The sequence below is a fragment of the Sus scrofa genome, chromosome 9, assembly GCF_054392235.1.
Source record: "Sus scrofa isolate SSC_HxYL_T2T_F1_AM1 chromosome 9, Sscrofa_HxYL_maternal_Yorkshire_Landrace_v2.0, whole genome shotgun sequence".
NCBI lineage: Eukaryota > Metazoa > Chordata > Mammalia > Artiodactyla > Suidae > Sus > Sus scrofa.
The window spans coordinates 6,313,413-6,325,608 of NC_139391.1; the positions used below are offsets into that span (position 1 = coordinate 6,313,413).

General features: G+C 52.3%; 1 protein-coding gene across 14 annotated transcripts in view; it reads right to left on the minus strand.

The window, feature by feature from the left end:
* STIM1 (stromal interaction molecule 1) overlaps positions 1 to 11,868 on the minus strand; it is a 201,322-nt gene extending 189,454 nt beyond the window's left edge. For 13 of the 14 annotated variants that reach the window (XR_014814225.1, XM_021101954.2, XM_084974052.1 and 10 more), the window contains exon 1: positions 11,114 to 11,868. Coding sequence is in view for 12 of the 14 variants with exons in the window: in XM_021101954.2 (XP_020957613.1) it covers positions 11,114 to 11,252 (139 nt within the window). In the remaining 2 variants the exon portion in view is untranslated. 14 annotated transcript variants of the gene reach the window in all.
* Positions 11,869 to 12,196: the final 328 nt, after the last annotated feature.

Sequence of the window (12,196 nt, forward strand, 5' to 3'; positions counted from 1 at the left end):
GGCTTTGTCAAATTCTCAGTGTCCAGTAAAGCTTCCCCTTGGCACCTTTCGGGCAGCCATGAGTAACCCTACAGGGCTTCAGACACATCTACCCGCCTATAGAGGCCCCCAAATCTAGACATCATGCAACCAGCTGAGCCGAACACCAGTGAGACAGCAGTACAACGCTCTGACGCAGCTCTGCAGGAAGCCTGCTCTGTGCATGCCAACAAACAGGCCTCTCCTTGCTTGAAATGAAATTGCCAAGGGAGCACAGAATACAGATGTGGGCCACCATACGCCACAGACAGTCCTGGGCGTCTTTTCCGGTGCCTCATGCAAAGGCTCCCTCGCTGGGCACCCCTTGACACTGACTTTGCATACTTCCCATTCGGCCCAGCCCAGGGCTGTGAACACAAGACGGTATTGTTGACTGCTTTCTGGTCGTCCTCTGTGCAGGCCTCAGATCCCCTAACAACCCACACCGGCTACTTTAGGGGAAAGAGGCTCCATGACAGTGTGGGAACAGCATGTGAATGATAATCAGACAAAATGAGATTCTGGCCTCAACAGAGACCTTGGACAAATGTGTTCCTGTCGTGTGCAAATGGAGGAGTTGAGGAGAGATGGTACTTGAACGCCCTCTTAGCTCTGACCTACCAGGATGCTAAGCCCTAGCAGCCAGCACCAAGAGCCCAAAAGCTCAGAGTAAGTTTTTCAACTGTCCATGTGTAAGTCCCAGGGCCCCTTGTAAGTCTGGCTCTCATTAGCCAAACCGGTGCGTAGCAACTCCAAGGTCACTGGCTACACACTGTGCTCCAGCATGGAAGGTACCAACAAGGAGCTGGGAGACAGGACCAGAACCCAGGCTAAAAAGCTAGTTTCAGACTGGGTCTAAAACAGGGGAGGAGTACAGAAGGAAGGGCCATCAACTCTCCATGTCAAAGCAATGAAGTCACACGTGAACTGAACCAGAGGACACAATACCAGAGGGAAGACAGACTCCACCAGACTCCAGGAGGCAAGCAAAGGAAATTGGAGAAAAGCTAAGAGGATGTAGCACCTAGCAGCCATCGCTCCCAAGATCGTGGCCCTAGAATGCTATCCTATCCTAGGCGTCCTCTACGGGGGCCCCCAGTGACCCCTGCCCGCCTGCAGGTCATGCCTGTGAGTCATCCCTTCCCTTGAGTGGGGGCTAGACTAATTTTTTTTTGGCCACACCCACAGCATGCAAAAGTTCCTGAGCCAGGGACCAAACCTGAAGCACGGCAGTGACCATGCCAAATCCTTAACCACTAGGCTACCAGGGAACTCCCTTGACTTGCTTCTAACAAACAGAAGGTGGCAGCATTTGTGGCATCCAAACTACACGATTAGGCAGTAAAAAGATGCGGCTTCCCCGTTGTGCGCTCCTGGCTCACTTGTCCTGGGGGAAGCCAACTGCCAGGTCATGAGGCCACCCAGTGAGGAGGCCCATGTGCCAAGGGACCAAGGCCTCCCAACAACCACATATATGAGCTTGAAAGCAAATACCCTCCCCCAGGAGTTCCCTTACAGCACAGTGGGCCAGGGATCTGGCGTTGCCACTGCAGCAGCTCAGACTGTTGCTGTGGCACGGGTTTGATCCCTGGCTCAGGAACTTCCACATGCCACAGGCATGGCCAAAAAAAAATAGAGAGTGTGTCAAATACCCCCCAACTAAGCCTTGGAGCCCTAGCCCAAGAGCCTGACTTCAACTCCACGAGAGACCTTGAGCTAGAGGCACCCCACTAAGCAGCACCCAGATTCCCAACCCACAAAAACTGAAAATAGTAAGTGTTTGCTATTTGCAGCCACTAACTGGGGGATACTTTGTTACGCACCAATGCAGGTGGGAACCAGGCCCCTCTGGTAGCCGTTTCAGGTCTGCAGGTGGGGCCAGGGAAGTGGTGATACCCAGTAAAAGGAAGGGGATATGGACCAGAAATCAAGTGAAACAGCAGCACCCAGCCTTCGCCAACAGCTTCCCTGCAGCCTAGAGTCAGCCATGAGGAAAAGCCCAGCCTGAACACACCCAGAGTCCCACGTAAGCCCCATGGGGCCCCCTGAAGTAAAACAACGCAAGGGTAGCAGGTTCAAGAAGCAACTTCCGTTGGAAAGGTGCTGCCACAAGGAGAGGCTGAGATTTGGACCGAGGCTTTTCAGGTCCACGAGAGCAAAGGTTGAGAGGACCCAACTCTCCCCAGCGGTGCTGAACCTCGGAGTTTATAAAGCCCCTGCCCCGCATCAGTTGTCTCACGTCATCCTCGCTGCAGACAGGCGTGAGTGTCATGCCCGCTCTACAAATGAAACACCGAGGCCGAGAGATGCGGTGACTTACCCTCCAAAGGGTGCACTGAGAGTGAGAAAAGGAGCTGGAACTCTTCAGCCCCCCCAGATCCGGATATTTACGTCTGTGGCTGTGGCCAACTCAAACCCTTCTGCCAACCAAAACCAATCATCTCATCACAGCTTCCACCCAGCCCCACCCACTCATTGCTCAACTCTCCTCCCCACCGCACACAGGTTCTTTGTGGGATTAGATAGTCTCCCAGCTCCTTTTTTTTTTTTTTTTGCCTTTTTTGGGGGGCTTTTTAGGGCCACACCTGCAGCATATGCAGGTTCCCAGGCCAGGGGTCTAATCAGAGCTGTAGCTGCCAGCATAGGCCAGAGCCACAGCAACTCCAGATACGAATCTCATCTGGGACCTACACCACAGCTCACGACAACACCGGATCCTTAACCCACTGAGCGAGGCCAGGGTTCGAACCCACAGCCTCATGGTTCCTAGTCGGTTTCATTTCCGCTGTGCCACTATGCGACCTCCTCCAGGTACTCTTACCTGCGTTCTCCTGATAGGGCCTGCAACAAGACGAGTTTGGTTTCCTTAAAATCCTAGACAAACTTCTTCCAAGTGAAGTGAGGCTGTTGGACTCAAACTGTTCTGGGCGAATTTTTTAACACAAACAAAAAACATGAGAAATTCTAAAACAGTGAACTTTCTAAGAGTTCCCATCAAGGCGCAGTGGAAACGAATCTGGGTTCCACTGGGTTAAGGATCTGGCGTTGCGGTGAGCTCTGGTGTACTGCAGACCAGTTCGGATCCTGCATCCAGGATGATGGTGTAGGCCAGCAGCTGCAGTGGCCGTGGTGTAGGCCAGTAGCTGCAGTTCCAATTCGACGCCTAGCTTGGGAACTTCCATATGCCACAGGTGTCGCCCTAAAAAGCAAAGTAAGTAAATAAATAAAACAAACAAGCAAGGACCTTTCTAAATAAGTGAAACTTAACTTCTTCTACTTTACCTAGCCCTTTCGAAGGAAAATTTTTTTCAACTTCTAAACAAGGGCCTAGTAAACTACAGTAGGATCAAAACCAGACAATAAATCCCCTTCGATTCACTTTTACAAACTCTACAGTATGTAAAGTAGACCACAAGCCAAGTTTGTGCTGGGAGCTTGCTGTCCTAACCCTTGAGGAGTTTCTATCAAGACAGGCAGGCAGGCACATATACTGGTAACTCCACCATCCTCCAGGGCAGCTCTTTGCGGCAGGGGACTAGACTATTTAAACACCTTCGTTAACAAGGGCTAGAGCAGGACCACTGGGGCTGAGGCGCTGCACGCCAGCCTGGTGAGGGAATCACGGACAGGTAATGAATGTGCTGATAAAATAACATCAAGGGGGAGGTCCCGCTGTGGCTCAGCAGTAACAAACCCACCGAGCATTCAGAGGACGCGGGTTCAATCCTGGGCCTCGCTCAGTGGGTTAAGGATCTGGCATTGCTGTGAGCGGCAGTGTAGGTCTCAGACGCGGCTTAGGTCCTACATTGCTGTGGCTGTGGTATAGGCTGGTAGCTGCAGCCCCGATTTGACTCCTAGCCTGGGAGCTCCCATATGCCTCACATGTAGCCCTAAAAAGCAAAATAAACTAATCAGCCCTGGGGGGGATAGGAAAATTATTAAAAAAAAAAAAAAAAGAGTTCCCATTGTGGCTCATTGAATAGGAACTCCACTAGTATCCATGAGGACACAGGTTCGATCCCTGGCCCCGCTCAGTGGGTTAAGGATCCGGAGTTGCCATGAGCTGTGGTGTAGGATGCAGACACAGCTCAGATCTGGCGTTGCTATGGCCGTGGCATAGGCCAGCAGCTACAGCTCTGATTCAACCCCTGGCCTGGGAACTTACATATGCCAAGGGTGAGGCACACACACACACACACAAAATCAAGGACTTATACTTCAAGTTTTAAAAGAGAGAAAGGGGAGTTCCCGTCATAGCTCAGTGGTTAACAAATCCGACTAGGAACCATGAGGTTTCGGGTTCGATCCCTGGCCTTGCTCAGTGGGTTGAGGATCTGGTGTTGCCATGAGCTGTGGTGTAGGTTGCAGACATGGCTCAGATCCTGCATTGCTGTGGCTCTGGCATAGGCTGGAGGCTACAGCTCCGATTAGACCCCTAGCTTGGGCACCTCCATGTGCCGCAGGAAAGGCCCTAGAAAAGGCAAAAAATAAAATAAAATAAAATAAAATAAAATAAAAAATAAATAAAAGAGAGAAAGGAGGTCCTGCTGGCCAGCGTTGTCACTGCTGAGGCACAGGTTCCATCCCTGGGCCAGGGAACTCCCACATGCCAAAAAAAAAATGAGAAAGAAAAAAAATAGCATAGGCTTGATATACAGATCCCCAGAGTTATGGTTCTGATCCTGCCACATTTTTTTTTTTAGCTTTTGTGACCAAGAACACAAATTTCTCAGCTATAAATTCTTCACCTTTAAAATGGACATAGAGGAGTTCCTATCGTGGCGCAGTGGTTAACAAATCCAACTAGGAACCATGAAGTTACGGGTTCGAGCCCTGGCCTTGCTCAGTGGGTTAAGGATCCGGCATTGCCATGAGCTGTGGTGTAGGCTGCAGACACGGCTCGGATCCCGAGTTGCTGTGGCTGTGGTATAGCCCGGCAGCTACAGCTCCGATTCAACCCCTAGCCTGGAACCTCCATGTGCCGCAGGAGCGGCCCAAGAAATGGTAAAAAGGCAAAAAATAATAATAATAATACAATAAAATGGACATAGAGGAAAAAAAAAAAAAAAAACCTGCTCTACCTACTTCCAAAGTTAAGGATAAAAGAATAGACTGAAAACGGATAAGCAGATCTGAGCTTGAATGAAAATACGAAAGCGCCCTCAGTGAGCAAGACCTCCAAGGGTTGATGAAAAGCCCAGAAGGTGTACCAAGATGTATGAGAAGGTTTGAAAGCAAGAGAGAAAATATAATCCATTCAAACAGGCCCTGATTCCAGCTTTTCCAACAAACCTTAACAGAGGTTTGAGGCTGGGCACCATAAAAGCAGAGATTAATAAAGTACAACCCTTCCTCCCTTCTTTCAGCAGGAGCTTACACTTGCAAGAGAGCAAAAGCCTATGCACAATGTGCTCTGTGTTCCATTAGCAATTGATACAAAGTATCCGGGGTAATAAAGAAAGCTCTGTATTGTTATTACTTGATTTCTTAAACTGTCTTGTGGGCACACTGGGTATTCATTGTATTATTCTTTATACTTAGTTATGTATCTTACGAGTTCACTTTTTTTTACCAGCAGTAACCAAAAAAAAAAAGTTCTGTTGGAGACCCAGTTTGGTATCTTTCTCTCTCCCAAAAAGTCTGACAGCCAGAGCGGCTGCGTTTCCTGGAGAATCATTTCCCTCAAAGGGAAATAAACCACAGCATGCCCATCAAGTCACTCAGCAATGGATCTCAAAGCTACCCAGCAGGAAATGAGGGGCCTCTGGGCTCAACCCCAAGGCCTGTGGAGACCTAGGAAAGCCTCCCCTCAAGCCCTCATCCTTCCTTATCAGAGACAGGAATCCTTTTTTTTTTTTTTTTTTTTTTTTTTTTTTTTTTTTGCCTTTTATGCCCACACCCATGGCATATGGAGGTTCCAAGGCAACACCAGATCCTTAACCCACTGAGTGGGCCCAGGGATCAAACCCGCAACCTCATGAATACTAGTCAGGTTCATTACCCCTGAACCACAACGGGAAATCCAAGAACAGCAATTCTTAACATGAAGGCCCCTCATTCCTAAGGGACCCATGAGAAGAATTCAGGGAGGCCTATGAATTTGGGTGGGGAAGAAATTATACCTTTTCTTTCATTTACATTTACACTTTCAATACCGCTCACGGAAAGTCAGCATTTCCTTTCATTATATATTCTAACCCACCATCATATGATTTTTTCACCAACAGAAATTACAGGCATTTTCATGTCACATTAGGACAGATGTCTACAAATATTATTTACATTCATCATTAATTTAAAATTAGAGTAATAGTAGTTGTCAGACCTGCTGCAGATCACCCGTGAGGGCATCCTTCCTGTCTACAGGCCCTCGTGCAAGGTAGCTGGCCAACTCTGAAGCAACTCAGCCCTGTAACTGTTCAGCTGCCCAAGAGCCAGTCCCCCTGTGCTCACAGGGGCAATTCGGATCTCTGGTGCCCCCTTTCCTCCCACAATTCTCAGGTCAGACCTCTCCCCACCCAGCTCTCTCTGCCTCCCCCCAGGCCCTCCTTCTTGGAAGCCCTCTCCAGCCACCTTAGCCTAGCTTTGCCCACACAGAGCTCTTTTAATCCTTAACCCACAGGATCCACCCTGCTTGGTTTTGTGCTTCATTAAGCTTGTCCATTACGTTTTATTTCATATTCTCTAAATATATATCCCCGCCCCCACGCCCAGACTAGACTTCTTTGGTAGCCTTAAGTTCTTCCATAGTACGTAGCAAGCAGCAAGCACCTCACTGGACTTGTGGGTTGAACAACCAACCAAGTCAGGGTCCCTGACTCAAATGTCCTTGCCTAGGTCCACCAGTGACCCACTATGGAACTTCTGTGAAGCCTCTCTGGACATCAGTTTCCTCATACGTCAAAGTAAGTGGGTTGGGAGGTCTGCTGTGGCACAGTGGGTTAAGGATCTGGCATCATCACTGCAGCAGCTCGGGCCGCTGCTGTGGCGCAGATGTGATTCTTGGCCTGGAAACTTCCACATGCTGAGGGTGCGACCCCCCCAAAAAAGTAAGTTAAACTAACTCATGTTTCCACTGCTCAATTTCTGAACGAGGCAACCACTTTTGATCTCCTCCAGATCTGAGAAAAATTATGGGGGAAACGGAAAGGCCTCCCCCAGCTCTCCCAGGCAGGGTTAGTCACTTGCTGCTCTGGGCCTCCCCAGCCTTCTGTATGTACGGATCCTACCGCTACTACGGCGCTTACCACACCCTTCTGAAAGAGTGTACAGCCTAGTGGCTGAGGTGGAGGTGGGAGAAGGCTCAGACTGCCTGGGGTCTAATTCTGGGGCTCATCCCTGCTGTCTGTACAGCCTTGGGCAGTCACCTGACTGCGCTAAGACCATTTCCGTGCTTATAAACCAGGGGTACAACCCAGCACACAGGATGGTTCTAAGAATGAAAAGGAATAAAATGTTTGGAATCGTGCCGGCCACACGGTAAGCACGGAAAAACGCACGTTGTTACGACTGCTGATGTCACTGGTGTCAGTAGCGTCTTAGCAGGGGGGTCCCTGCGCTCCTCCCATCACCCCCCACCCCACCCTCTGTTTCCTCCGTAGCGCTTACCACGGGGTATTGATTGGTGGCTTGTCGAGCTCCCACTAGACTGTAAACTTCATGAGGGCAGGGGACGTCACTGTTTGGTTCATCCTTAAATTCCCAACACCAAACACAGTGCCTGGCCCAGAGGAGGCACTCAAATATTTGCTGAATAAACACCACAGGAGCTGGTGACATCACCAGCCCGAGCCGCTGCAGTGATGAAGCCAGATCCTTAACCCACTGTGCCACAGCAGACCTCCCAACCCACTTACTTTGACGTATGAGGAAACTGATGTCCACCATTCGATGCTGAAACCACCTTAAGGGTGACTGGCCAAGCTGGGGTGTGGCTGCAGAGGCTGTCCTAGCTGCTCTACGATTAGTGGGCCCCTCTGCCCATCCCCCAATGCCAGCCTGGGCCAAGCCCCACCCACCTGCCCTTGGCCCCAGTCCAGTTCCGGGAGCCACCCTCAGCTAAAATTAGCATAGCCACCAAGATGGCCAGGCCATTTATAGCCCTGGAGGCAGGAGCAACCAGCTGGGTGGGCAGGCGGGACTCCGGCCTCCCACTCCACGAGGGGTTGATGAGAAGTCCGGCCGCGCTCCGCAAACTGCCAGCATATCTATCGTCCGAGCCCCGGCTTGAGCTATGCTGAGTCAAAGCAGAGTTCCTGATGAGAGGCCCGCAAGCAGCTCTGGCAGTCACCACTCCAGACACACCTGCGACCCCTCACACACGTTCTGCGGGACACACGTGGAGTTTCTGCAGGCAGTGAGTCCAGCGTCTAAGGGAAGTTCCGAGCATCAATTCCAGGCCAGTTTCACAAGTGCAGACTTCAGGGTAGCACAGTCAGGCACAGATCTTTTCTGAGAAAGTAACTGAGCACAGCTACATGTACAGGCATCAAAGAGCCAGGAGTGGCCTCTCCACAGCCTAATGAGAGGGTCTCCTCGCAGAGCATCTGCCTTCACTGGAGGGGCAGACCTTTAAAATAGGCATATACATGCAAGGAGAGAAAAAAATGCATATACCTCTCCAAAGAGAGAAAAATTCTCTGGACCCCCCCCTCCCAGAAGACTCTGCAGAGGAGAGAAAGCCCGCCCTTTTCTCGCATCTCTGCTGCAGAGTCACCGGGGCCTACCTAACTCGCCAGAAGGAAGCAACGTTCTCTTGGGCTTGCCCAGTGCACCTCTAATGGGGGAGGAGGGGGGCCCTAAGAAGATGGAAGATGGAAGAGGTCTAGGACTTAAGAATCGGAAAAATGAGCACGGGATCCAGTTTCTTCACCAGCAAAAATGGTGATGGCATCACTTGCCCCTCATTCTAAAAGGACAATTTTGAGACTTTTGTAGGAAAACCAGCTGAGAGACTGTAAAACACAAACTTTAGAGAACACACAAATTGACTAAATATGTTGAATCTGATTCCAAAAGGTGGCAGCTTTAAGGGTAAGTAAAACACCTGTGTTCTGAGGCTCCAGAGGGACAGGAAAGGCTACAAGAGTTCCTGGCTGCACAGGAAGCTCTTCACCAAACCCTTTAGCAGAGCCCAGTTCATGAGCCTAGGCCACCTCTTTGCAAAAATGAGTTCCTATCTGAGTCACAGGCAAAGCCCCAGACAGTCCTAAGGGGACAGTCTACCAAATAGCTGCAACTGGGGCCTCCAGGTTACCCCAAACCATAGTCACTTCCAGCACCAGGGTCTCTGAGACTTCCTGGGATTCAGTATACGGTGGTGACAAACTAATTTCTGAACTGAGAGGAAGAAAGAAAAAAAAAAAAAAAAAGAAGGCTAAGTAGGATAATCCACACAGCCAGGCCCCTACAACACATGGAGGGCTATTTCCATAAGCTCGAATCAGGAGCGTTGTAAGGGATGCTGGAAGGACCTACGGAAGGCACACGAACACACACGAACAAATCTTCCTGATAGCTAGCCAACATCTAACTTCAAAACGTCTTCCTTTTCAGCGTGTGTCTAAAATATAGAACACATTCCCCCCCCCAAAAAAAATATATGTATATATATGCACATTTTATGTCAGGCGCTCATATTACAGGGTGAAAAAGGGACATATTATCAATTACAAACAAGGATGTCACTGGAACAGCAGAGATGCTCCTTTAGTCTTTTTCAAAGTTTGACCTACATCTGCCTACCAGTCCTCCCCTTCCAAGCATTGAGCTGGGTGTCAGGGGCCAAGGAGACACTGTTTGGAGAAACAGGATTCACAGGCAAGAAGGGCCCATCTTCAAAGCAACAGCCGAGGTACCATGCTGGTACATTGGGCAATGCTGGGCTCACTTGGAAGCCAGCACCTGGGGTACCTGCAATCATATCCAGCCCAGTCAAGGAATTTAAAAGGGGGGTTCCTAAGAAAGGGTCTATGGCCAAAGCCAGCCTCTGCATCCGTCCACGAAACTTCCTAGCCACCACGACCTCCACTTCCTTTTCCTCCCTGTCATCAACAGATACTGACTCCAGCTCGCCCACCCACAGAAAGAACCCAGCTATAAACTCTCCTCACTCTGAGTTCACTGCTTCTGGCAAATCCCAGTGACAGGGTGAGAGACATGGGAATACGAAACTGAATTCCTTCTCAGCCTTATGTACAACAAGTCAGTTTTATTTTTTTTTTCAAATGGTTTTTATTTTTTCCATGATAGCTGGTTTACAGTGTTCTGTCAACTTTCTACTGAACAGCAAAGTGACCCAGTCACACACACACATATACGACAACTGGATTTTAAACGTGCTCTGCTCTCCTGCCACAGCACTCCAGGGCTCCTGCTGTTTGACAAGGCTCCCTGGGTGCACAGGGAAAACCAGGACAGATCGAAAATACCGTAGAATTCCTACCCTCATCAGTCAGAAGAGAGAGAATAAGCCAACAAGTGGTCCCAGGAATTTTATCACGCCCGTTTCAGGAAAAGGCCATTGAACTCCACGGCGGTAAGTCAGAAACCATCTAAGGAACGAGCTGCTTTGCTATTTCAAAGGGGCACAGCTAGGAGACAGCGGATCACCTAGGGGAAGGGAGGGACTTGGCTTCCCACACTTACTGGAATAGCCCGGCACACCTCAACACTACGTTATGGAGTAACAGAGCTGGCCCGGTCCTGGCTCTCCCTGACCAACCCAAGCAGCCTCAACCTCCCTGTGCTGCCAAGTGCTGAAACTGGCCAAGAGCAACAGCCTTATCATCCGCGCAGGCCACCCTCGCAGTCAAGTCGTCCTGAGAAGGGGTCTTGGCCTGCTGACCTGCAAGGCCAAGCTACCCCAAAGGCAGACCTCCTTTCACTGCCAACAAAGGACACCCTGAGGAGGGATGAGTGAAGTTGTCGGAGAGACAGAGAGACAGTAGTCACGGCTCCTGAACAGAAAGAACTCCTTGGACTACTAAGAACAGCCAGTGCCATGTGTGGGGCCTCCATCCACTGCACATGCAGAGACCCAGGGTTCAACTTCCCCACTTGGGCAACTCAGTTCTTGCCCGTGGCAAGGCCTTACCTGCTGCAGTGGACTCCTCAGAACCGGCCCCTGAGCCAGTTCCGGTCGCCTTCTCGCCGTGGCTTTGGCTGAGGCTCTGGCCGTGATGCAGGAGGAGCCCCCAGAGGAGCCACAGGGCGAGACGGGCGCACACATCCATGACTCCCGGTCTCAGTCACCATGCGCCGGCTCTGGCCACCTCGGGATCCCAGAGGCAAAGCCGGGAGCCCCGGAGTGCAGCCGACGGTCCTGGAACCCCAGGCAAGATGCCCTCAAGGTGCCGCAGCTGTCCAGCCACCCGCGAGTTGGCCTCCTCTGGCAGCCAAAGGTCAAGTGCTCCAAGTTTGGGCGCAGGAGGAGGGCCGGCGCCTCTGGTCCAATAGTGGGTCCGCCGGAGCTGCGACGGCCTGAGCGCCCTGTCGGCTCGGGCCGCTTCCGGAGAGTTTGGGCTGGGTGGCCGCGGAGCGGCTGTCAGCTCCGCAGCGGGCTACACCCCTGCGAGACGGGGCGGGCGGACAGGACGACCTGCGGGCACCGGGGTGGGGGAGGGAGACAAGAGAGGGAGAGAGGGGGGCACCTGGCCGCGCCCCGCCGAGCAGCAGCGAGCAGCACAGGTTCGAGGAGGGCGTGCGACTCCCAGGCCCCCGCGGGTGGCTCGGGGATCCCAGGCCTCCTAGGCCGAGGTCAGCGCCCCCGCCCAGTCCCGTGCCCAGGCGCCCGGCAGTGCCCAGGTTCAGCAGGCGGACGCGCACGGGCCAGGCCCGGGACAGAGGCTCGGGAGCGGGCGGGCGGGCGGCGCGGGGCGGGCCCGGGGCGGGCGGGGGCGTGCTCTCCGGCAGGCCCGCCCCGCGCCGCCCGGCCCCCAGCGAAGCCCGGGCCCGCCCCAGCGCCGGGCTTCTCCCGGAATAACCTGGGCAAGGCAGCCGCCCGGCGCCCCCGGACCCCCGCGGGCGCTCCCGGCCGCTGGCCCGCGCGGGTCTCGGCCAGGACCGCTCTCCCCCGCCAAGGCTCGGGTCCCGGCCTCCCCGTCCCCCGCGAGCGTCTCCCCCGCGCCAACCGCCGGCGGAGGGACCGGCGGGCCCCCGGCACGCAGTCGCTCAGGTA